This window comes from Ahaetulla prasina, chromosome 5 (genome assembly GCF_028640845.1).
Source record: "Ahaetulla prasina isolate Xishuangbanna chromosome 5, ASM2864084v1, whole genome shotgun sequence".
Lineage (NCBI taxonomy): Eukaryota > Metazoa > Chordata > Lepidosauria > Squamata > Colubridae > Ahaetulla > Ahaetulla prasina.
The window spans coordinates 82,967,838-82,994,134 of NC_080543.1; the positions used below are offsets into that span (position 1 = coordinate 82,967,838).

The window sequence follows — 26,297 nt, forward strand, 5'->3', positions numbered from 1 at the left end:
GTACAGGGTATAAAATTAACAATCATAAATTAAAATACATCATAAGTCATAATCCATAGTCACTCCTCACCCTTTGTACCCTCAACTCCTCTCCCGATTAAACATATAGACTAGTATAATACAGTTCCTAAATTCACTCGTAAGCTACTTGGTATTTTTTAGTCTGATACTTATTTTGAATATAATCAATCCACATTCTCCATTCCGATACATATATCTCTTGTGTATAGTCTTTCAAATATGCAGAGATTTTAGCCATCTCTGCCAAATTTGATACTTTGAGTGTCCATTCTTCAATTGTAGGCAAATCTTCTTTCTTCCAATATTGTGCAATCAAAAGGCTGTTATTAAATTTAAAATCAGTTTAGTCTCTATCACTGTACAGCCCGTGATTATTCCCAGTAGAAACAACTGTGGAGTAAACTGAATCTTCTTTTTCAAAATATTCTGCATAATCCACCATACTTTAATCCAAAATGCTTTAACTTTTTTACAAGTCCACCATATATGATAATAAGTTGCTTCGTCAGAGTCACATCTCCAACATTTAGCTTGCATATTCGGATACATACATGCCAACTTTTTAGGATCCAAATGCCATCTATAAAACATCTTATAAAAATTTTCTCTCAAGCTTTGTGCTTGTGTAAATTTAACATTCCTCACCCAAATTTTTTCCCATGTTTCCAACATTATAGGTTGTTGTATGTTTGTGCCATTTTATTATACAATCCTTAACTGGTTCCGTTTCTGAATCTATTTCTACCAATACAACCTCTTAATATGCTGTTGTCCTTGATCTCTGATTTGTTTTACCAAATTATCCTCATTTTGCCTAATACCCATTTTCTGGTCTATTTTCCATCTAGCTTGCAACTACCCGTACTGAAACCGTGTATAGTTTATCCCTTCTTTCCCCATTTTATCTCTAGATTTTAATTGTAATTCCCCCTTTTTCATAAAGAGAAGTTCTTTACAGGTAATCACCTCCATTTTTTGATATATATTTATATTCTCTATCATATGTCTAGGGATTGCCCATATTGGTATCTTACCATCTAACTTATATTGATATTTCTTCCACACCCTCAACAATGCATTTCTGACTATATTACTTTTAAATGTCTTATCAGCTTTCTTATCATATAATAAATAAGCATGCCATCCATATAACAACTCATAACCTTCTATATTCAAAAATCTTTCTTCTGTTAAGTTAAACCAGTAACTAATTAATGAAAGAACAACTGCTTCATAATACAATTTCAAATTAGGCATTTTTAAACCCCCTCTTTCACGTATATCTTGCATTATTTTTAACTTTATTCTCGGTTTTTTACCCATCCAAATAAAATTACTAATCCCTTTTTGCCATTCTTGCAAATTTGCATCCTTTTTAAGTATTGGTATCATTTGAAACAAAAATAAAAACCTAGGCAAAACATTCATCTTTATGGCTGTTATTCTTCCCAACAAAGATAATTGTATCTTTTTCCAGTTCTCCATTTCCTTCCGTACTTTCTGCCACATTACCTCATAATTATTTTTGTATAATTTCATATTCGAGGATGTAATATATACTCCTAAATATTTAACTTTCTTAACTATTTCATATCCAGTTACTCTTTCTAAATCTACTGTTTGATGTACATTCATATTTTTAGTTATCATCTTTGCTTTTGTTGATTCATTAAAACCATATACTTTACCACACTGATCAATTAACTCCTTTAAATATACAGTTGAGATAAAGTAACAACCACATCATCTGCAAACGCTCTTAACCTATATTCTTGATGTTTAATTTTTATTCTCTTTATTTCATTTGAGCCATGTATTTTATTTAATAAAATTTCTAAAGTCAAAATAAACAATAATGGCGACAAAGGATATCCTTGTCTCGTCCCTCAATTCTAAAAGATTCTGTTAATCTACCATTAACTATTATTTGTGCTGTTTGCCTCTGATATATTGCTTTAATAGCTTGTATAAAATAACTTCCAAATTGCATTCTTCTATTAATTTAAATAAGAAATGCCAATTCAATCTATCAAAGGCCTTTTCAGCATCCAGAAAGAAGAGCGCTGCTGGAACCTGGCTGTTTCTTTCCAAACATTCCAATAAATTTACAATTTGTCTCATATTATTTCTCATTTGTCTCCCCCTAATAAATCCTGATTGATCATTATGAATTATTTGACTCATAACTGGCATTAATCTATTTGCTAATATCTTAGCAAAAATCTTATAATCAGTATTTAAAAGCGATATTGGCCTATAATTTTCTGGTTTATTACAGTCTTGATCTTCCTTTGGTATTAGCGAAATAAAAGCTGTCCTCCACGAAGGAGGTACTTCTCCAAATTGAATTCTATTAAACAATTCCTTAAGCGGTTCCACTATCTCATTTTGTAAATTTTTATAATAAACAACCGTTAAACCATCTGTTCCTGGTGCTTTACCCATTTTAAGCCGTTTAATTGCTAAAATTATTTCTTCTGAAGTTATAAGTTGATTCAATTCCTCCCGTTGCTCTACTGTAATTTCTTGAATACCTTGCTCCTGTAAGTATCTTTCTATATCTATATCTTTAATACAATCTCTAACATATAACTTTGTATAAAATTCTAAAAAGGCTTTTTTAATCAAATTTTGTTGATATACATCTTTACCTCTATATTCTATCTTACCAATAGTATGTAGTTTCTGTTTCTTTCTTATTAAATAGGCTAGCCACCTTCCAGGCTTATTAGCATTATTAAAGGTATTATGCTTAACATATTGTAAATTGGTTGCAACTTGATTTGCCATCATCATATTAAACTGCCCTCGTAATATATTTATTGATTCTTTTATTTTTTTATCTCCTGGATTATTTACCAGTAACTGCTATTTCTTTTTAATTTCCTCCTCTAACTCCATTCTCTTCTTCTGCAATCTATTTCTATATTTAATGTTCATATGTATTAAAACTCCCTTCATATAGGCCTTACTTGCATCCCAAACCATCTCTATAGATGTACCCTTCTGCATATTCATAACAAAAATTTCTTTCATTTGTTTTTTACACTCTTTTACATTTTGTACATATTTAAACAAATTTTCATTCAACCTTCATGATCTTCTAACTCCCTTTTTCTGATCCAATTCTATCCAAACCGGACTATGATCAGATAAAATTCTTGGACATATCTTGGACTTCTTCACCCCAGAAAGCAAATCATTAGTAATTAAAAAGAAATCAATCCTAGAAAATGATTGATGTCTATCAGTAAAATCTTTCTCTTCCATATTGCATTCTCGCCAAATATCTTTTAATTCTAAGTCTTCCATCATATCAAAAAAGACCTTTGGCAATTTTGCATGACTTGAAATATTTTGTAATCCTTTTTTTGTTTTTTCGAGTATCCATCACTCCATTCCAATCACCCATTAATATATGTGATCTATAATACCAATGTACTATTCTATTATGTAGAAATTTAAAAGATTTCTCCTGTTGTTGATTAGGTGCATAAACTCCAATTAAAAATATCTTTTTCTGCTCCAATAAAAGTTCAACTGCAATATATCTTCCTTGATTATCCACCTCAATTAATTTTGCTATTAAGCCCTTCTTTATATATATGACAATTCCATTCTTTTTCTCTGGAACCGAAACAGCAAAATGTGTACCCAGTCTTGAGTTTATCAAATATTTTTGATCTGAAGTTCTAATATGTGTTTCTTGTAAACAAACTATATCATTTTTAAATTGTTTCAAATAATGAAATATCTTCCTTCTCTTCTGTAGTGAATTTAAACCATTAACATTCCAAGATAAAAGTCTAATTGCCATTATCGGTAGACTGAAACTTTTGAACCACCAGCCGCAAATCATATTTTGTTTTGGGCCTTGCTCCTCCCACTGTTTCAGTTGTGATAGTTGCCAGTTGAGCTTCTTGGGCCTTTACTTCTTGTTCCTTACATTTAGCAGCTGCTCTTGTCAACCTTTGTTCTTTTGCACCTTCTAATCCCACTTTAGATATATCCACCACTTGCAGCAAGTCTTCTTCCATAACTATAACTCCAGCTTGCTCTTGTATCTGTTTCAGCTCTTTTCCCTTCTTTGCTTCATCCTCTTTCCTCCTACCTTCTGGTGAAGGTGGACTTCCAGCTTTAAGTACATTAACATAATAATCTCTTGCTTTCCAAATAGTATTAAGACGATGTGCTTTGCCTGCATAATAGACTATTATTCCAGCTGGAATATCCCATCTGTACTCTATCTGTCGCTTTTTAAGTTCATTCACCAGAAATGCATATTCTTTTCTACTTCTCAACATTTTAGGAGGGATTTCTTTTAATATTACAATTTCTTCACCAGCGGCTTGTATTTTCTCCCCCTTATAGGAAGCTTGTAAAATTTCATTTCTCACTTTTCTTGTTGTAAAATAAATAACTATGTCTCTCGGCAACTTCCTCTGCCTGACAATCCAAGAATTCACGTGGTAAATTTTATCAATTTGAAAAGCCACATCTGCTGGTCGGACTGCTAATATCTCTGCGAATGCTTCAGAAAATATTTCTCTCAGGTTCTCCTGTTTATCTTCCTTTAACCCTCTAATTCTTAAAACAAATTCCATCGCCTACCAAAACAATTTCATCATCTGCTTTCTCCACTTTTAATCTGAACCTCCTCCATTTTATTTTCCAGCTTTAAATTAACTTGCTTAATTTCCTCTACCTCTTCTTCCAGCAAAATCACATTTGATGCCAAACTTTGAACTGCTGACACACATCCTTCCTTAATTTCTTTATTTCCTACTTGGATTTCTAACATCTGATTTTTCATTTCCGACATCTGATTTTTCACTTCAATCATCTCATCTGCCATTTGTTTAAATTTCTCTTCAATAAGTGAAGTTTGCAAATTTATAGCATCATTCAAGGATTCTTTCACAAAATCTTTCAGGTTTTCCTGTAATGCTTCCAAATGTAATGCTTTAGTATCTGCTGTATGAGCTGGGGATGCTGCTGGGGATACTCCAAGACTTTTAGAAGCAGTTGTTTTTAATTGCTTAGCTGCCATCGTCTTTTAAACTTTATTTCTTAAAGTTAAAGTTAGTAAAAAGTCTTTTTAAATTTTCTGCTACCACAGTCTTCAAATTTCTTCCTTTATCCTTTTGTAGTTATATTTAAAAATCTCCAACAGTCTCTGGCAGGAATATTAACTAATTATAGTTCTTCCAATTAATTCCAGCTTCCCATTTAAACATTACTAAAAGCACTAATGGCTTTAACAAGCAGCTCTTTAACTTTCACTTTCCTTTGTGTATTGCGAGCGCCATTTTAGGACCACTCAAGTTGAAAGTTAGTTCAAAGGAAACCTATTTGAAAACAGAAGTTAAGGTTTATTACTTGCAAATCCTCTTGCTAGTCCTCCTGCTTCATTCTATCTGCATTGAGTTCTCTTTAAAAATAATCCTCGGCACAGATGTTTGCAGTTTCTAGTTCTGTGTAAACAGACGCACCCTGGGTTTGGAGCTTTGTCAGGCTGGAGAGGGGCTCTCACCCTTCGGGCCCCTGGTTTAATTCCAGGGGCTCCTGGGGAGCTCTGCCCAAACCTGACTACTCTTCTCTCCCCCTTCTCCCAGGGGAAGAATTTTCAAACCGTCTGACAGCCGATTTGCGCTATCAGAAACGGTTTGGCGAAATGTCAAATGGCAGATGATCCCAAAGGGATGTCCACGAAGCCTGCGTTGCCACCGGAAGTCCCAGACCTTTTCCAATCCTGTGACCACTGCTGAGTTTTCAAATTTGCTGACAAATTGAGTGTAGCACTTTTACAGCATCGTCTTTTAAGATTTTGGATAGCTCAGCTGGAATACTGTCACCTCCACTAGCTTTGTTGTTGCTCAGATTTCCTAAGGCCCATTTGACTTCACATTCTAGGATGTCTGGCTCAAGGTCAGTGACCACCCCATCGTGGTTATGAGGGATGTTAAGCTCATTCTTGTATAGTTCTGTGTAATTTTGCCACCTCTTCTTAATCTCTTCTGCCTCTGTTAGATCCCTGCCATTTTGGTCCTTTGTCATACCTATCTTTGCATGAAATGTTCCCTTCATATCTCTAATTTTCATGAAGAGATCTCTGGTCCTTCCTATTCTATTGTTTTCTTCTATTTTTTTTGCACCATTAATTTAAGAAGGCATTCTTATCTCTTCTAGCTATTCTCTGGAATGCTGCATTCAACTGGGTGTATCTTTCTCTTTCTCCCTTGCCTTTTGCTTCCCTTCTTTCCTCAGCTATTTGCAAAGCTTTCTCAGACAGCCATTTTGCTTTCTTGCTTTTTTTTCTTTGGGATGGTTTTAGTTGCTACATCTTGTACAATGTTGCGAACCTCCGTCCATAGTTTTCCAGGCACTCTGTCTATCAGATCTAATTCCTTAAATCTATTTGTCATCTCTACTGTATATCCATCAGGGATATGATTTAGTTCATACCTGAGTGGTCTGGGGCTTTTCCCTACTTTCTTCAATTTATGCATACATTTTGCAAGGAGAAGCTCATGATCTGAGCCACAGTCAGCTCCTGGTCTTGTTTTTACTGACTGTATAGAGGATCTCCATCTTTGGCTGCAGAGCACATAGTCAATCTGATTTCTGTATTGACCGTCTGGTGATGTCCATGTGTAGAGTTGTCTCTTGGGTTGTTGGAAAAGAGTGTTTGCTATCACCATTGTATTATCTTGACAGATTTCTATCAGCCTGTGCCCTGCTTCATTTTGTACCCCAAGGCCAAACTTGTCTGTTATTCCGTTATCTTTTGGCTTCCTACTTTAGCATTCCAATCCCCCATGATGATAAGGACATCATTTTTTGGTGTTAATTCTATAAGGTGCTGTAGGGCTTCATAGAACCAATCAATTTCATCCTCTTCAGCACCAGTGGTTGGGGCTTAGACTTGGACTACTGTGATATTGAATGGGTTGCCTTGGATTGGGACTGAGATCATTCTGTCATTTTGGGGATTGTATCCCAGTATTGCTTTTCCTACTCTTTTATTGATTATGAAGGCTACTTCATTTCTTCTGAGGGATTCTTGCCCGCATTAGTATACCTGATGGTCATCTGAATTAAATTCACCCATACCTGTCCATTTTAGTTCGCTGATTCCTAAGATGTTGATGTTCAGTCTTGTCATCTCTTGTTTGACCAGGTCCAGCTTGCCTTGATTCATGGATCTTACATTCCAGGTTCCTATGGAGAAAAAATCTTTACAGCATTGGACTTTCCTTTCACCACCAGATGTATCCACAGCTGAGTGTCCTTTCGGCTTTGGCCCAGTCGCTTCATTCTTTCTGGCGCTACTAGTACTAGCCCTCCGCTCTTCCCTAGTAGCATATTGGACATCTTTTTCCTTTTTGTACTGTCCATGGGGTTTTCATGGCAAAGATAGTGGAGTGGGTTGCCATTTCCTTCTCCAGTGGATGACGTTTTGTCAGAATTCTCTGCTATGACCTCTTCCGTCTTGGGTGTCTATGCACGGCACAGCTTATAGCTTCATTGAGCTACACATATTATATTATTAGTAGTATTAGTATTAACAACAGAATTGGAAGGGACCTTGGAGGTCTTCTAGTCCAACCCCCTGCCCAGGCAGGAAACCCTACACCATTTCAGACAAATGGTTATCCAACATTTTCTTAAAAATTTCCAGTGTTGAAGCATTCACAACTTCTGCAGGCAAGTTGTTCCACTGATGAATTGTTCTAACTGTCAGGAAATTTCTCCTTAGTTCTAAGTTGCTTCTCTCCTTGATTAATTTCCACCCATTGCTTTTTGTTCTACCCTCAGGTGATTTGGAGAATAGTTTGACTCCCTCTTCTTTGTGGCAACCCCTGAGATATTGGAACACTGCTATCATGTCTCCCCTAGTCCCTACCCCTAGTATTATTATACATGATGTAAAAATACAAAATATAAAATAATACAAGATAGCCCACAAAATTCTACAAAATATTAAAAGTACTAGAACTTTAAAAATATTGTAAAAAAAGGATTGCAGTCTCTGGCAATTTGTAATCCACAAAAGAAGGTAGAATGATAATTGCAGTTCAGGGCAATAAAAGCAGTTCAGGGCAATTTACCATCTAGGTAATAAAAATTTACAACACTGCTGTAAAACTTTACAATAGTTGTAAACAACTTTCTAAAATGTTCAGTCAGTTTTCTCAGGATCATTCAATATAAAGTCTGGAATCCTTATAAATCCTGATAAATATGCAGAGAGATAAAGAAAAAGAAAACAGATCTGCACTTCATTTATCAGCGAAAGAAAGGGAGGGGGAAAAGAACATTTATGCAATGAGATCTATATGCAATTCACTTTGCAATTATGTTTGTGTAAGCATGCTCTGTTAATGGTAAAAAGAATTATGCAGTCAATATTGAAGAAAAACAATTCGGTCTATATAAAAAAAATTTTCTCAACACTAAAAAACTTTGTCAATTCTGGTATTTTCATCAGGAGAACAAGGAACATGTCATCAGGAGAACAAAGGAACAAAGGAACTGCAGTCTGATTATGCTACAAAGCAGAACTCACCAGAATCAACTTTGCATCCAAATAAATAATTGATTTCCAAAAATTTTCTTCTTTCTAAAGTCCAGTCTTTTGCTTCGTTCACTTTTTTCCCCAGTTCTGCGCATGTTTGGGTTTGTTTTTTCTTGGTTTTTAATTAGATTATTCAGCAGAGCCCCACTTCTGCATGTCTGCTCTCCAAAGGATCTCGCTATATTAAAGTACTGATCTTAATATATTTTTGTTTTACATTCTTTATTTAAGGAGCTATTTCCCGACCACAAGATGGCAGAAGAAGATAAAATTTATCTAAAACAGAACAGCTAACATCCTGAGAGCTCTGTTATAATTTTACTATCACTATAATATTTCTCCTTTTAGCTCTTTGCAATGCTATTAAAATAAGTTTCACCCTTTATTTGTTGTGAAATAATATATTGTTTTAAAGCAATTAAATATGCTATTGTTATTGTTCTGAATTGTTAGGAAGACAACAGGTTATTTATATTAATATCTAAGGTTGACATAATTTTTTAAGAATTCAAAAGTGGAAACTATCAACTATTCCTATTGATAGGAATAAAAACTAAATCCACAGGTATGTGTATACTTAATAGGGCGGGGATTTATCTTAATTTATTGCCTTAGGAGATGGCAAAAACTAAGCAAGCTTACCTTGAAAAATGTTAAACAAGAGTTTAGGCCTGATGAATGCTGGGAGGAAAGACTGCCAGGAAATACCAAGATGTGGGCAAGATTGGGAAACTGAGAAAACAATGAACTAAAACAATGGCAAACTATTCTATTGTTCTAAGATAACTACATGATGTTCGTAAAAACCCCAAGAGCTAGACTGATGTGAAAGTGACATGATATGACTTAATTTACTACAGATGAATTTTTTTGTGGATGGCTTTTCTCTAATTTGATTGAATTGTTGACTGTAATTAATGACAGTGTTTTCTTTTTTCTAACCAGTTTATCAAAGTTCCTGCAAGATTAATAATTATAATTTATGGACTTAAACAATTAAAAAAAAAGGCAATTGGTTTCAAATTAACATTTTTGCTAAGTGATGCACACAGTGCTCTGTAGTACAGTTTTACAAGTATGTTTTTAGGCAGAAAAACAATGGTTCATACATAAGAAAGATCTTGGTAGAAAAAAGAAACTGTCTGGAAATGGATTTTAATGTAAGAATGAGAGGAGAGGAAAATTAAAGACCTAAACTGGCCTTTCCCTATATTTTGCAGCCTTCCCAGAATTAAAAAATAAATAAAAATGTTCAAGATTTAGTTACATTACATTTAGTTACATTAGCCTTGTTGGACTTGTGCACTAACTAATGAAGGACAGCTGATGAAAGTAAAGGTGAATTAATATGCCGTTACAGGAAATGCAGTTATTTCATTTATTATTCTGGAACCTAAACAGATAGTCCTCAACTCACAGCCACAATTGGGACCAGAATTTCTGTTACTAACCGAGGCAGTTGTTAAGTAAGTCTTGCCTGATTTTATGACTTTTTTTGGCAATGGTTGTTACATGAATCACTGCAGTTGGTAAGTGAGTCATGTGGTCATTAAACAAATCTGGCTTCCCCCATTGGCTTTGCTTGCTGGAAGCCAGATGGAAAGGTCACAAATGGCGATCTCTTGATTCAGAGCTGCTGCGACCATTGTAAATATGTGTCGGTTGCCAAGCATCCAAATTTGGATCATGTGATCCTGGGAATGCTGTGATGGTCATAAGTTTGATGACCAGAAATAAGTCACTTTTTTTCAGTGCCACTTTAACTTCAAACAGTTGCTGTTTGAATGAATGAATGGTTGTAAGTTAAGGACTACCTGTATTTGGATTTTTGTAAATTATACAAAAATAAAAATTACCCTTCCTCAAGGCTCTCAAATTCTGCTTGGCATGGCGATGCAGCTCCTCTACACATGCTGGTCTGGTGGAAGGAAGGAATATGTTTCTCTCCTGATGCCAAGGGGCATGATAATACACATTCAGTTTGCTTTCTGCATCCAGGTTTGAGACAGCTGTAGAAACAAATGAAAAGGATACTTAAAGAGATTCCCAGCAATGGCCCAATCCTAGGCAATGACAGATGTTTCTCTATCAGGGCAGAAAGAGAAAATATATGCTGCAAACTTCACTTAGGCGTCAGGAAGGGCATCCGGCTAGGAAATGCTAAACTCCATTCAGTTGTCCTGACTCCACTCCCATAAAAGGTATTATAGGGTCATAAAAAGAAAAACAAATGTGTGTTGGTGTATTTTGCATATCTGAATTTTAAAGAAACTCAGCTTAAGTAAACTAGGAATATAACAGAAGAAGAAACTAAGCAAAACATAAAAAACATTATATTATCTTTGGTTATTATTTATGTATACAGTGCCATAATTTTATATTATGAATCTGATAAATCACCCATTTTTATTTTCAATTCATTATTTCACCAGTTAAATATATTTTGTAGTTTGTAAACTGAACAAGTTTCCTAGAATATATTTCTACCATTCACCAGTGATCTCATTCATTCATGATTCTTCATCATATTCTTCCATAATTGTATTCTTTTCATGATTCTCTTTAGAGATAGCATGGTATTACATCTTCATGAATAAGAACCATTCCAAGAATGGAATGCCATTCCATTATCAGAATACAAAACCAAAGCTTACAAGCAAGAGTGAATTTATCAATCAATAAACATAATGTTGCTGATGTTGCAGAAATTGTGGGACTCTAAGCATTTGGGCTGGCTACATTGTCAGGGCAAGGGAATGTGCATGCATCATAACACAACTGGAACAAATGAATGCAAAATGTGGGTTCAGTGGGAGGCATAGGTTAGATTAGGATAATTGGTTCTGTGACTGGATTTAGACAACTCCAAAGAAAACCTAAATAAAATGTGAAAAAATATGATTGGAATTTGTAAATCAGATTTCCAATTGGAAACTAATACAAGCATGCTATCTCACACATATTCTACATAGAATAATATAGTGGCCATATATCTAGAAATCTATAATGGGTGAATGTTGTAGGTGGCCAGCTTCTGGGAGCAATGTGTGATCGCAGCTGTTTCTTCCTTTTAACTGCTAGTGGGGGTTTGAACTGATTGGGTGGGAGCTTGGCTGTGCTCTGATTGGATGGGGGGGGGGTTTGTGCTCTGATTGGCTGGGGGTGTGTCCTGTGTTGGGGTGTATCCTGTGCACCAGCAAGCCACCCAAAAGCAACTTACTCAAAGAGGAACAGACAGCACTACTTAACCTGAAAAAAGATACCAGCATAATAATCCTACCAGCAGACAAGGGCAACGCCACGGTGGTTATGAACACATCTGACTACCAAACCAAATTAACCAACCTACTCCAAGACCCTGCATACAAGCCCCTAAACACAGACCCCACCACCTACCTAGAAAAAATCACTAGATCCAAAATAAAAGCCTCCCCCATCAGCGAAGAAATCCAACAAAGAATCATTCCCAGAGAGAAATCATCCAGATGCCCTAAGCTCTATGGCCTCCCCAAGATACACAAAGAAGGAACCCCACTCAGACCCATAGTCAGCTCCATAGGCTCACCTCTACAAAACCTAGCCAAATTTCTTGCCAAACAACTACAGCCCTATGCAGAATCCATCACCTCACACGTAAAAAACTCATTCCAGTTCATAGAGATCATAAAGAAACAAAACTTACAGCCCAGCGACCTACTCGTGAGCTTTGATGTCATATCCCTCTTCACCCAAGTGCCAATCAAAGAAGCCTTGACAGCCATCCAAAATAAATATAACCCCCCCAAGCACATCCTAGATCTGACCAACCACTGCCTATCCAACACATACTTCATCTATAATGGACAAAAATACAAACAAGTAGAAGGAGCACCCATGGGATCACCCCTCTCACCTGTCATTGCCAATCTCTACATGGAACACTTTGAAACCCAAGCATTAGAAAAATCTGATCACAAACCCAAACTCTGGCTCAGATATGTAGACGACACCTTCATAATCTGGCCACACGGGAAAGAAAAACTTGACAACTTCCTCACACACCTCAATAGCCTACACCCCAAAATACAGTTCACCATGGAAACAGAAGTTAATAACCAACTTCCCTTCCTGGATGTCTTAGTCTACAGAAAACCCAATGGCTCCCTAGGACACACCATCTACCAGAAGAAAACACACACAAACCGCTATCTGCACGCACTCTCACACCACCACCCAGCACAGATCAACTCCGTAGCCAAGACACTCATCTCCAGAACAAAATGCTTAGCTGATGAACAACACCTAAAACCCGAACTAGACACTCTCACTAACGTACTAACATCCAATGGATTCCAAAGAAATAAGATTACCAAGCTAATCCAAAAAGAACCCCCCACTAAAATCCAAGACAGAGAACAAGAAAACGGCACAGCCCTCCTCCCATATATAAAAGGCACCACAGACAGAATCAGCAAGATCCTCCACAAACACAACATCAAGACAGCATTCTGCACAAACAGAAAAATATCCACCATCCTAAGAAACCCCAAAGACAAAATTGAGTTAGAAAATCAAGGAGTATATGAAATCCCATGCACCGCCTGCCCCACCACATACATGGACAAACCAACAGAAGAATAAGTGCACGCATTGAAGAACACAAGAACTCATTCAAAAAGAGGAACTAACTTCTTCCCTGGTCCAACACTTTAAAGTCACAGGACATGATATTGACTTTAAAAGACCAGAACTATCGCCAAAACTGAACACTTTAACAACAGAATAATCAGAGAAGCCATTGAGATAGAAAACGCCCACACAGCATGAACAAACGAGATGACACCTCCGCCTACCAGCCATTTGGAAACCCGCCTTATTGACAAACGAGTCCCTAACACGAGGAATGACACCAGACCCACACTCACGAGGTCCACACAGGATGTCACCACCGCACATCCACCCAGAAAGCAGACCCAAACCCACACTGATCATGAAGCACGACCAAGGACCAGAAGCCAGACCGCAGCTGCAACATTAGCCATTTCAAACCCCTCCAATCCATACATGCAGCAGACTGACACCCACTATGAAGATGTAGCACGACCACAAAGCCAAACAACAGCTATGCAGCTCACCAGCTCAAATCCCCCTGCAACACAGACTAAACTGAGCACAACCAAACCCCCACCAACACAGGACACACCCCAGCCAATCAGAGCACAGAAAACCCCATCCAATCAGAGCACAGCCAAGCTCCCACCCAATCAGTTCAAACCCCCACTAGCAGTTAAAAGGAAGAAACAGCTGCGATCACACATTGCTCCCAGAAGCACGAAGCTGAAGCCTGAAGATGACGAATGAGACTTCGTCGAAACGTCGCCAAGACACTTCCAATTTTACACGGGAGAAAACCCGAACAACCAAAGACCTATATACAAACACCCGTGAAAACCTCAGAAAACATATATATATATGTTTCCAGCAGGTTCTGACATGTTCTGGAGAACATGTCCAGCTATGTCTGGTAGCAGAAATTTTGAGCAGTTCAGAAAACCAGCAAATACCACCTCTGGCTGGCCTCAGAGTGGGGTCGGAATGGAGATTTTGCAATATCCTTCCCCCAGGAGAGTGGAGGGAATGAGGATTTTGCAGTATCCTTCCCCTGCCACACCCACAGAACCAGTAGTAAAAAAAATTAGATTTCCCTACTCGCCTAAGATGAATCCTTGTGGTACTCCACTGTTTACTTCCTTCCATGTAGATATAGTACCATTAAGGACTATTCATTGAGTATGGTTTGTCAGCCAGTTACAAATCCATCTGATGATGATGCTATATTATCCCACTTTTTTCTAGCTTACCAAGAAGTAGGTTGTGTTTTGTAGGTGTTGTTGAACTGCTCCCAACCATAGCAATGATCAGGGACTATAGAGCAAAATCTGAAGCGTCCTGGATTTCCTATAGACGAGAGGTCGAACGACTAGCCTTGTGGTGCAACCAAAACAATCTGGAACTGAACACACTCAAAACCGTAGAAATGGTGGTAGACTTTAGGAGAAACCCTTCCATACTTCCACCTCTCACAATACTAGACAACACAGTATCAACAGTAGAAACCTTCGAATTTCTAGGTTCTATCATATTGCAAGATCTAAAATGGACAGCTAACATCAAAAACATCATTAAAAAAGGACAACAAAGAATGTTCTTTCTGTGCCAACTCAGTAAACTCAAACTGCCCAAGGAGCTGCTGATTCAGAGGAATTATTGAGTCTGTCATTTGCTCCTCTATAACTGTCTGGTTCGGTTCTGCAACCCAACAAGAAAAACACAGACTTCAGAGGATAATTAGAACTGCAGAAAAAATAATTGCTACCAACCTGCCTTCCATTGAGGACCTGTATACTGCACGAATAAAGAAGAGGGCCGTGAAAATATTTACAGACCCCTCGCATCCTGGACATAAACTGTTTCAACTGCTACCCTCAAAACGACGCTATAGAGCACTGCACACCAGAACAACTAGACACAAGAACAGTTTTTACCCGAAGGCCATCACTCTGCTAAACAAATAATTCCATCAACACTGTCAAACTATTTACTGAATCTGCATTACTATTAATTTTTTCATAGTTCCCATCACCAATCTCTTTCCACTTATGACTGTATGACTGTAACTTGTTGCTGGCAATCCTTATGATTTATATTGATATACTGACCATCAATTGTGTTGTAAATGTTGTACCTTGATGAACATATCTTTTCTTTTATGTACACTGAGAGCATATGCACCAAGACAAATTCCTTGTATGTCCAATCATACTTGGCCAATAAAAAGTTCTATTCTATTCTATTCTATTCTAATACATTATCCATATCACTGAAATGAGGAGACAAGATGCTATAGAATTAATGAGCCCATAAGAATATGACTCATTGAGACACTGGTGACAGTAGAATCTTAGCAAGGTTTTTCTTTTCTTATTTTTGGCTTTTAGCCTTTATCTTCTAAATTAGGATTCTAATTATATTTTGATGAAGATTTGGCAATCCATTGAGGATGAAGTGTTAAGGGTTGCTTGGATACCAGTGACTCTTAGCTAAGAGAATGAGGAAATGTTTGCATGGGGAATACTAACCAGTGAGGTTATCCAGCTTTACCCAAGCTTTTCCAGTAGTGTTTATAACTCAGGCAATGGCTTATGTCTCACTTTGCTATTATTCCAATAGGATGATAAACAATAAACATGATCTTTTATAAATGAAATGTGACATATGTCATTCAGGAAGAAACACAGTTCTCCTGTCTTGGAAATAGAATAAATGAGGAGGAAAAGACTGAGAAAGTATGCAGTGAAGAGTCCTTTATATTTTCCCTAGTGTGGACTTACAGTATAATCCTGTATCTATCTGCAGCTTCAATATGAAGAATGATTTATTGTCAAAACAATCTGCAGTCTGTACTTAGAAAGCCTGCTAATGAAACTGAAAAACTTAGGGTGTGTGTATGTTAGTAGGAATATAAAGCAGAGCAATTGCTCTCTATTAAAAGATTTGTTCCATTATGTTCTTCTCTGAATTGCTTCTAAAAACTAGTATTGAACCTTAATCCAGGGATATAAAAAAATGCAGCCATTTTTGGTACCATTCGTTTTGTGGCCTCCAAAGATTCTCAAAGCCAATCAAAATGTTGGCCCTTTTTCACTTGGAGGGGAACCTGGAGGCATTTACAGAGACAGCAGTGGCTTAACAATTCAATGAAATCCACTGATGTTCCCCTAAATATATTCTGGAAGTGTATGATGCAAATCCTGGCTCCTTAACTATACCATACTGGCTGTCATCTATGTATCTATGTTATCTATTTCGGACAGTCTTTTTCAACCTTTCTATTGAAAAAAGAAGTGTCCCTTATAAAAATTTTAATTGAAGGTCAGCTGTGTTGAATAAAGTATGACTTCTGAGTAAGAGAAGATAGAAGAAATGGAGGGAAAATGTCAAGCAATTTTCTCTTTCAAGGAAATCAGTGTGTGTGGGGGGGAAATAGAGGACTTTTCAAATAAATTTCTCATATCACGCAATTTTTATTCTCACCAATTTAAAGTAATTTTAAAGTTCTCTTTTTAATACAGAGCAGGAAAGATAGTAAAATAACTAGTAATTTGACCTTCCTTCCTTTCTTCCTTCCTTTCTCTTTCTCCTATGTGTTCCATGCAAAGAGATGAGGGCTACTAAGAATTGCAGTTAAGATTCTTAACTAGCTATTCCATAGCAATAACACCTATATACTGTTTCATATGCTTTACAGGCCTCTCTAAGCAGTTTACAGAGTCAGCATATTGCTCCCAACAATCTGGGTCCTCATTTTACTGACCTCAGAAGAATGGAAGGCTGAATCAACTTTGAGCTGTTCAGAATCAAACTCCTGGAGTGAACAGTGAGTTAACCTGCAGTACTGCATTCTAACCACTGTGCCACCATGAGTCTTCTATTCCATGTGATGTTTCAGAGTAGCCTTCAGCCAAGAAGCATGATCCACAATCATGCATCCAGTTTTGGTCATCACAATGTGAAAAAGATGTTGAGACTCTAGAAAGAGTGCAGAGAAGAGCAACAAAGATGATTAGGGGGCTGGAGGCTAAAACATATAAAGAATGGCTGCTGGAACTGGGTATGCAGAGGTGGTTTTCAGCATGTTCTGACCAGTTCTGGAGAACTGGTAGTGGAAATTTCGAGTGGTTCGGAGAACCAGTAGTAAAAGTTCTGACTGGCCCTGCCCCCATCTATTCTCTGCCTCCCGAGTCCAGGCTGATCGGGAGGAAATGGTGATTTTGCACTAACCTTCCCCTGGAATGGGGACGGAATGGAGATTTTACAATATTCTTCCCCTGCCACACCCACCAAGCCATGCCACGCCCACCAAGCCACACCCACAGAACCGGTAGTAAAAACAATTTGAAAACCACCACTGTGGGTATGTCTAGTCTGATGAAAAGAAGGACTATGGGTGACATGATAGCAGTGTTCCAATATCTCAGGCGCTGCCACAAAAAAGGGGGAGTCAAGCTATTCTCCAAAGCACCTGAGCATAGGACAAGACCCAATGGGTAGAAACTATTCAAGGAGAGAAGCAATTTGAACCAAGGAGAAATTTCCTGACAGTTAATTAGAACAATTAATTAACAATTAATTGTTAATTAATAAATGGAACTACTTTCCTCCAGAGGTTGTGAATGCTCCAACACTGGAAGTTTTTAAGAAGATTGGATAACCAACTGTCTGGTGTAGGGTTTCCTGCCTAAGCAGGGGGTTAGACTAGAAGACCTCCAAGGTCCCTCCCAACTCTGCTATTCTATTCTATTCTATTCTATTCTATTCTATTCTATCGCACAGATGCTGAAGTACTTTATCATTTTGTTCAATTAATGAAACCATTTTGACTCTATCAAGTCTGTTAAAATCCTCACTGCTAGAGCTATAAAGGAGAAAATAGTTTGGCTTCCCAATTGAAATCCTAAAGCATATATAAAAGCAAATAGACAATACTGTGTTTTTCACTCTGAAATAACCTTTGAACAGGAAAGGGAAAACTACATCTTCATAATTTATTTTGGAGTTTATGAATTGCCCTTACTGAAAGGGTATTGTAGGTGAAGGAATATAATATTTCTGTTGTGTTGGTTAATCTACAAGGATGTTTTCACCCATTCAGTACTTGCTGCTGCAGTGATCAATTGCAAGATATTGTCCTTGGAGTAGTTTCTTGACATAAAATTCAGTTAAGCATACCAAGGGATAGGTGTGATCTGCTGTTATAAGTTTTAGCTTCTGTAGACAAATCGTTGAAATGTATTGCATGAAAATTCATGGAAAGAGAAGTGCTCAGAGTTCTCTTGGTAGATGAATGGCTTTATTCAATAGAGATAGGATAGAAATAGGAGAGAGATGATAGATAGGTAGGTAGGTAGGTAGGTAGGTAGGTAGGTAGGTAGGTAGGTAGGTAGATAGATAGATAGATAGATAGATAGATAGATAGATAGATAGATAGATAGACAGACAGACAGACAGACAGACAGACAGACAGACAGACAGACAGACAGACAGACAGACAGATTAGAATCTATTATAATAAGGAATTGAGCTGTCACTATATAGAGACAGTGGAATAGGTTTTTGAGAACTCTCCATCTGAATGTTCACAGTACTGCAAAATAATTAGCTTTTTATTTGCTATAGAGCAGGAGTAGTCAACCTTTTTATACCTACCACCCACTTTTGTATCTCTGTTAGTAGTAAAATTTTCTAACCACCCACCGGTTCCATAGTAATGTGCCGTGTATTGTCGTCTGTGCATGCCTCTCGTGCATTATGGATTGGGTTTGTGGGGGGGGGGCACCAGCTACCAGCTCTGCTTGTCTGTTAAAGCTGGGTGATGTGGGGGGAGATGCGCAAGCTATTCTGGGATGAAGCTCTTTTGTTTGCGGTCGCACTATAGCGCCATTTAGTTTCACTTAAGTAACGTGAACTAAACTTATGCGCGGGCGATACAAATAGTAATATTTTCAGAAATTTAAATTGTCATGGGGAATTTTATGAAAACCTAATGAAAATGTTTTTAAATAATGCTATGAAATTGTTTAAAAAAGTCAATTAAATTTTAAAAAAGGAAAGTGCTTCAGTATCAGACGAAACCGCTACCACCCACCATGAAAGCTGGAATGCCCACTAGTGGGCAGTAGGGACCAGGTTGACTACCACTGCTATAGAGTTTAATGATCCTAGTACGATGCAACACTTAGGAGATGCAACACTTAGAAGCGTCATGGTGAAACAGTTGGGAATTAGCAGGCTCTGATGAGCTTGGCAAAATTCCGGGCTGACAAACTGCTGTCAGGGGGGTCTTCAGACCAGATCTGTCCCATAGGGACAGAGAAGAAGGAGAAGCACCTCAGATGACCAAGAAGAACAGGCAAATTCCTAGAAGGTCGGAGGAAACTCTTTGACTCGGCGGTGTGGATGGCAGCCATTGTGGCCACCACAAAGCTGGGGCAACCAGATTAGGTTTTGAGCAGTAGCAGTGATTTGGATGGAGTACTGGTACCAGGTGAGTGATTGGCCAACTTAAAGGTAAAAAAGAAATATTTTTAAATTGTTAAAAGATGCCCAGCAAAGAAACAGCAGCTAATGGGCATTGGGGAATGTTAATGGAGAGACAAAAACAAAGTGGTAGTCTTTCGGGTGCAATTCAAGGTGCTGGTTGTCATCTTTAAAGTGCTCCACGGCTTAGGACTGGGCTACTTACGGGACCGCCTACTGCCACCAACAGCCTCCCATCGACCTGTGCGCTCTCACAGGGAGGGCCTCCTCGGGGTACCATCGGTTAGACAATGTCGACTGGTGGTCCCCAGGGGGAGGGCCTTCTCTGTGGGGGCTCCTGTCCTCTGGAATGAATTGCCTCCGGGGCTTCGCCAACTCCCCGACCTCTGGACCTTCCGCCGCGAGCTGAAGACTTTTTTATTCAATCGAGCAGGGCTAGCCTAAACATGCTGTTTTAACGGGGTTTTAGATTGTTACTATTTAGTTTTTAGATAATTTGGCCATAAGTTATATTAATTTTATCTTGTTTTAACTTGTTGGATATTGTGTTTTTAAATTGGCTGTTAACCGCCCTGAATCCTTCGGGAGAAGGGCGGGTACAAATATGATTAATAAATAAATAAATAAAGTGGAAATTTAAAGTAATATAATATAATATAATATAATATAATATAATATAATATAATATAATATAATATAATATAATATAATATAATATAATATAATATAATATAATATAATATAATATAATAAATATAATATAATATAATATAATATAATATAATATAATATAATATAATATAATATAATATAATATAATATAATATAATATAATATAATATAATATAATATAATATAATATAATATAACAACAGAGTTGGAAGGGACCTTGTAGGTCTTCTAGTCCAACCTCCTGCCCAGGCAGGAAACCCTACATCATCTCAGTCAGATGGTTATCCAACATTTTCTTAAAATTTCCAGTGTTGGAGCATTCACAACTTCTGCAGGCAAGTCGTTCCACTTATTAATTGTTCTAACTGTTAGGAAATTTCTCCTTAGTTCTAAGTTGCTTCTTTCCTTAATCAGTTTCCACCCATTGCTTTTTGTTCTACCCTCAGGTGCTTTGGAGAATAGTTTGACTCCCTCTTCTTTGTGGCAACCCCTGAGATATTGGAACAGTGCTATCATGTCTCCCCTAGTTCTTCTTTTTATTAAACTAGGCATACCCAGTTCCTGCAACCGTTCTTCATATGTTTTAGCCTCCAGTCCCCTAATCATCTTTGTTGCTCTTCTCTGCACTCTTTCTAGAGTCTCAACATCTTTTTTACATCGCGGCGACCAAAACTGAATGCAGTATTCCAAGTGTGGCCTTACCAAGGCATTATAAAGTGGTACTAACACTTCACGTGATCTTGATTCTATCCCTCTGTTTATGCAGCCCAGAACTGTGTTGGCTTTTTTAGCAGCTGCTGCACAGTGCTGGCTCATATCTAAATGGTTGTCCACTAGGACTCCAAGATCCCTCTCACAGGTACTACTATTGAGCAAGGTACCACATATAAGGTACCTGTGCATTTTGGTTTTTTTGCCTAAATGTAGAACCTTACTTTTTTCACTGTTGAATTTCATTTTGTTAGATAGCACCCAATGTTCAAGTCTGTCAAGATCTTTCTGTAACTTGAGCCTATCTTCTGGAGTGTTGGCTATTCCTGCCAGCTTGGTGTCATCTGCAAATTTGATGAGTTTCCCATCTATCCCCTCGTCCAAGTCATTGATGAAGATGTTGAAGAGTACTGGGCCTAAAACAGAGCCTTGGGGTACTCCACTGCATACTTCCCTCCATGTGGATGTAGTTCCATTGAGGACTACACATTGAGTGTGGTTGGTCAGCCAGTTACTAATCCATCTGGTGGTGGTGCTGTCTAACCCACATTTTTCTACTTTATCTAGTAGTAGGTTATGGTCTACTTTATCAAATACTTTACTGAAGTCCAAGTAAATTATAATGACAGCATTCCTCTGGAATGCTAATACTAATACTAATACTAATACTAATACTAATACTAATACTAATACTAATACTAATACTAATACTAATACTAATTTTGTCACTTTGTCAAAGAATGCACAGGAAGTGTTAAAGAAAGAAAGTCTGAAATGTAACTTGATTTTTGATCTAGAATTTGAGTGGAGAAAATTAAATTATTAGAAGAAGAAACCCAAAATAGCTGTGAAGAGGATTGGAAATAACTTTAAAACTTTTGACCATTGAAGGAAGAACAGAAAAAATTAAAATTAAAAAGCCCTGCAACAGAAATCTTTTAATTGGATTTGGAATTAGATTTTAAATGGGAATTTGAGGAATACAAAATTAAGAAGATTGAAATTGGCAAATATTGGCAACATGGATTTAATAAACAAATTGGATATTTTCTTAGCTTGTTGATTGGAATTGTGGCTTGGAGAGAGACATCTACAGGCAGAAAGAAACATTACAACAGTTAACTTGTATTTTGGAGGGGAAAAAATCTTAAAGTGATAAGAGTAGTGAGAAGTTTTGAGGAGGATTTGTTTTCATTTAAGCTGTTTGATCTCGACAACCAAAGAAGGTGGAACAAAATTAAACTTAAAATTGGAACAAAGACAACCCAGAAACAACAAAATGGTGCAGGAACTAACTGAAATGATTAAAAAGATGCGTATATCACTCAAATTGGAATTAAATGAAATGATTATAATGATGCATGGAAAACCTAAGCCTGATGAACTAGAGACTGTGTTAGAACATACTCAAAAAAACAATGAACGAGAAGCAAGAAATTAGTACTAAAGACAAAGACATTGATTATGAAAAACTAAATGATTATGTTGGTAATAACAATGAAAAAAGAGGAAAATTAACTAAAAAAAGGAAACAAATAAAGAGGAGAAAAGGAAAGGGGGAAAGTTTAGAGATGAATGTGAACTTTAAAGATTACATTGGGATTAACAATGATAAAAATAGAGGGGCTGGAAAGAGACGAGGAGAGAAAGAAGAGGGGAAGAGACAAAATACAAAAAACTCAAATGATTACACTGGGATCAACAGTGGTAAAATAAGAAAGGGGAAAAGGGGAAAAAGGAGGAGAGCAGATGGAAATACAGGGCAAATTAGGAGTAAGGGGGGAAGGGAAAATAGAAGAAAACAAGAGAATGGGATAAAGGGAGAAAGAAGTAGTTAATGGATCTATAATTATAAATGAATGGTAGTAAGTTTAATAGATATGATTGTAATACTTGGAATGTCTTTGATTGTAATAATGGGAATTCAGCTAAAACATTTGAAATTATATTGTATTGTGAGGATGAAAATTGACTTTGCTTATTGTTTACTATGAAGAGATTGGAACTGAGAAATAGAATTGAATGATTTTAATGTTATATACTTAAATGAATTGTAGTAATATATTTAATGGTAATATTTGGAAAACTGATAAAAAAGAAATGGAAAAAAGGGAAGGAAATGGGTTATATATGTAAAATTGTATGAATAGTAATATCTATAATTGTAATAATGGAATCTAGGGAAAATATTTGAATATTGTGAAAAGGGAGTAATGGGAAAATATTTGAATAAGAGAATTTAGAGTTGGGGTTAGGTTTTAGAAAAATGATTGACTTTAATTTAAAGGGTTTCAATTTGAAAAAAGTAATGGGGGGGAAAGAAAAATTGATTAAGATTAGTAATCTTAATCAATGGTAATGGTAATCAATGGTAATGGTAACCAAAGTGAATGGTAATATTATTTATATACCAGAAGAAACAGAAGGAAAATAAAATAAAATATTAGAGAGAAAGAATATTATGGCAAAAAGTGAAATCTATTAATTGTGTTGGAAAAAAACTAAAAGTGGTAGAAATATTGACTCAGCCAATACTCTGTTCAGAAAAAATGTATTGTTTGTTTGTCTGTATGTGTGTTTGGTTTGAAAAAAATAAAAAACTTTTCAAAAACAAAAGATACAACACTTAGGGACTAGTCAGTAAATTAATAATAATAATAATAATAATAATAATATTTTAATTTGTATACCGCCCTTCTCCCTAAGGACTCAGGGCGGTGAACAGGCAGATAAAATATAAATACACACAATAATTAAAAACATCCCTTAAAAAACTAATTTAAATGCCCAAAATGTTAAAAAACGTACTCCCCCGTAAAATAACAAAATTTTAAAAACCCATCCAATAAAAATAAAAATCAGGCTAGTCCAGCCATACGAAATAAATAAGTTTTAAGTTCGCGAAAGGTCCTAAGGTCAGGTAATTGTCAAGTCCGAGGGAAGTTCGTTCCACAGGTCGGAGCTCCCACAGAGAAGGCCCTCCCCTGGGGCCGCCAGTCGACACTGTTTGGCTGACGGCACCCTGAGGAGTCCTCTCTGTGGAGCGCATCGGACGATGGGAGATAGAAGCCGGCAGTAGGCGGTCCCAGATAGCCCGGTCCTAAGCCATGGAGCGCTTTAAAGGTGGTAACCAATACCTTGAAGCGCACCGAAAACAACAGGTAGCCAGTGCAGTCTGCGAGGATAGGTGTTATGTGGGAGCCCGAGACACTCCTCAATAACCCGCAGCCGCGTTCTGAACTAGCTGAAGTCTCCGGTGCTCTTCAAGGGGAGCCCCATGTAGAGAGCATTGCAGTAGTCCAGGCGAGAGGTAACGAGCATGAGTGACTGTGCATAAGGCATCCCGTCCAGGAAGGACGAACTGGCGGATCAGGCGAACCTGATAAAATGGTCTCCTGGAGACGGTCGCCAAATGGTCTTCAAAGGACAACCGACCATCCAGGAGCACGCCCAAGTTGCGTACCTTCTCCATCGGGCCAATGATTCACCCCGACAGACAGCCGCAGCTGCAGCTGACTGTACCGAGGTGCCGGCATCCACAGCCACTCCGTCTTGGAGGGATTAAGTTTGAGCCTGTTCCTCCCCATCCAGACCCGTACGGCTTCCAGACACCGGGACAGCACTTCGACAGCTTCACTGGGGTGGCCCGGAGTGGAAAAGTACAGCTGGGTGTCATCAGCGTACAGTTGGTATCTCACCCCAAAGCCACTGATGATCTCACCCAGCGGCTTCATATAGATGTTGAACAGGAGGGGTGAGAGAATCGACCCCTGCGGCACCCCACACATGAGGCACCTTGGAGTCGATCTCTGCCCCCCTGTCAACACCGTCTGCGTCCGATCAGAGAGGTAGGAGGAAAACCACCGATAAACGGTGCCTCCCACTCCCAACCCCTCCAACCGGCACAGCAAGATACCATGGTCGATGGTATCAAAAGCCGCTGAGAGGTCTAATAGGACCAGGGCAGAGGAGTAACCCCTATCCCTGGCCCTCCAGAGATCATCCACCAGTGCGACCAAAGCTGTCTCCGTACTGTATCCGGGCCGGAAGCCGGACTGGAACGGGTCTAGATAGACAGCTTCATCCAGGTACTGGGGTAGCTGACATGCCACCACACTCTCTACAACCTTCGCCGTAAAGCGAAGATTGGAGACTGGCCGGTAGTTCCCTAAAACAGCTGGGTCCAGGGAAGGCTTCTTGAGGAGGGGTCTCACCACCGCCTCTTTCAAGGCCGCGGGAAAGACCCCCTCCCGCAAAGAAGCATTTGTAATCCCCTGGAGCCAGCCTCGTGTCACCTCCTGAGTAGCCAGTACTAACCAGGAGGGGCACGGATCCAGTAAACATGTGGATGTTGTGAATGAATTAAGTCCTGGATGTGCTGTGGAACAGTTAAAAATGATTAGGTTACCCTATTCCAGTTCTTTACAACTGATATTCTGGTCAAGAAACTTAGTTGTCTATAACTGAGCACTGTGCTAATTTATCAGGGATGCTAAAAAGCATGTGGATCACTGAATAACTAACTGCTCTTTTATTCTAAATAGCAAGTGCTTCAGATGCAAGAGTTGGAAAAACAGAGATGGTATAATGCTTTGTGAGTAACCCATACTGAAACTTTGAGCACTTCAGTAACATGTAACTCAGGGTGGGTTCTAAATTTTTTTACTACCGGTTCTGTGGGCGTGGCTTATTTTGTGGGCATGGCTTAATAGTCATGTGACTGTGGGCATGGCTTGATGGTCATGTGATTGGATAGGTATAGCCAACACAATGTCACTCACGTCAAGGGGTGCCTCGCCTGGCTCCTCCCCTCCCAGCCATTCCTTGTCATACCCAGCCTCAACGTATCTATAGTTCTGCAAAAATGTTGTTCAGCTTTTTTCAACTTTATTATCTACATACTATAGATGCACTTTCATGGACCACTGAAAGGAGGAAATGGCTCACATGCTTTGTCCAGGAGTGTGATAGGCAAAAAGCTTTTAAGGGGCTGCCAGAAAGAAGGGGGGGCAATGTATTTTCCAAAGCACCAGAAGACAAAACAAGAAGCAATGGATGGAAACTGAACAAAGAAAGAAGCAACCTAAAACTAAGAAGAAACTTCCCAACAGTGTGAACCAATATAAGTTTCAGTCATAATTTCACATATAAAATAGCCATTTGTGTAATACAACCTGCATATTGTTCAAAACAGTCATTAGTATTATGGCTGATGTTTGACAGCAAGCCTAAAATCCCC

At 37.9% G+C, this 26,297-nt stretch overlaps 1 protein-coding gene across 2 annotated transcripts in view; it reads right to left on the reverse strand.

Annotated features, from left to right (window-relative positions):
• NHS (NHS actin remodeling regulator) overlaps positions 1–26,297 on the reverse strand; it is a 522,889-nt gene that overhangs the window by 62,187 nt on the left and 434,405 nt on the right. For both annotated transcript variants that reach the window (XM_058186909.1, XM_058186910.1), the window contains exon 2: positions 10,456–10,608. In XM_058186909.1, coding sequence (XP_058042892.1) covers positions 10,456–10,608 — 153 coding nt within the window. The remainder of the gene's footprint in view (positions 1–10,455; positions 10,609–26,297) is intronic.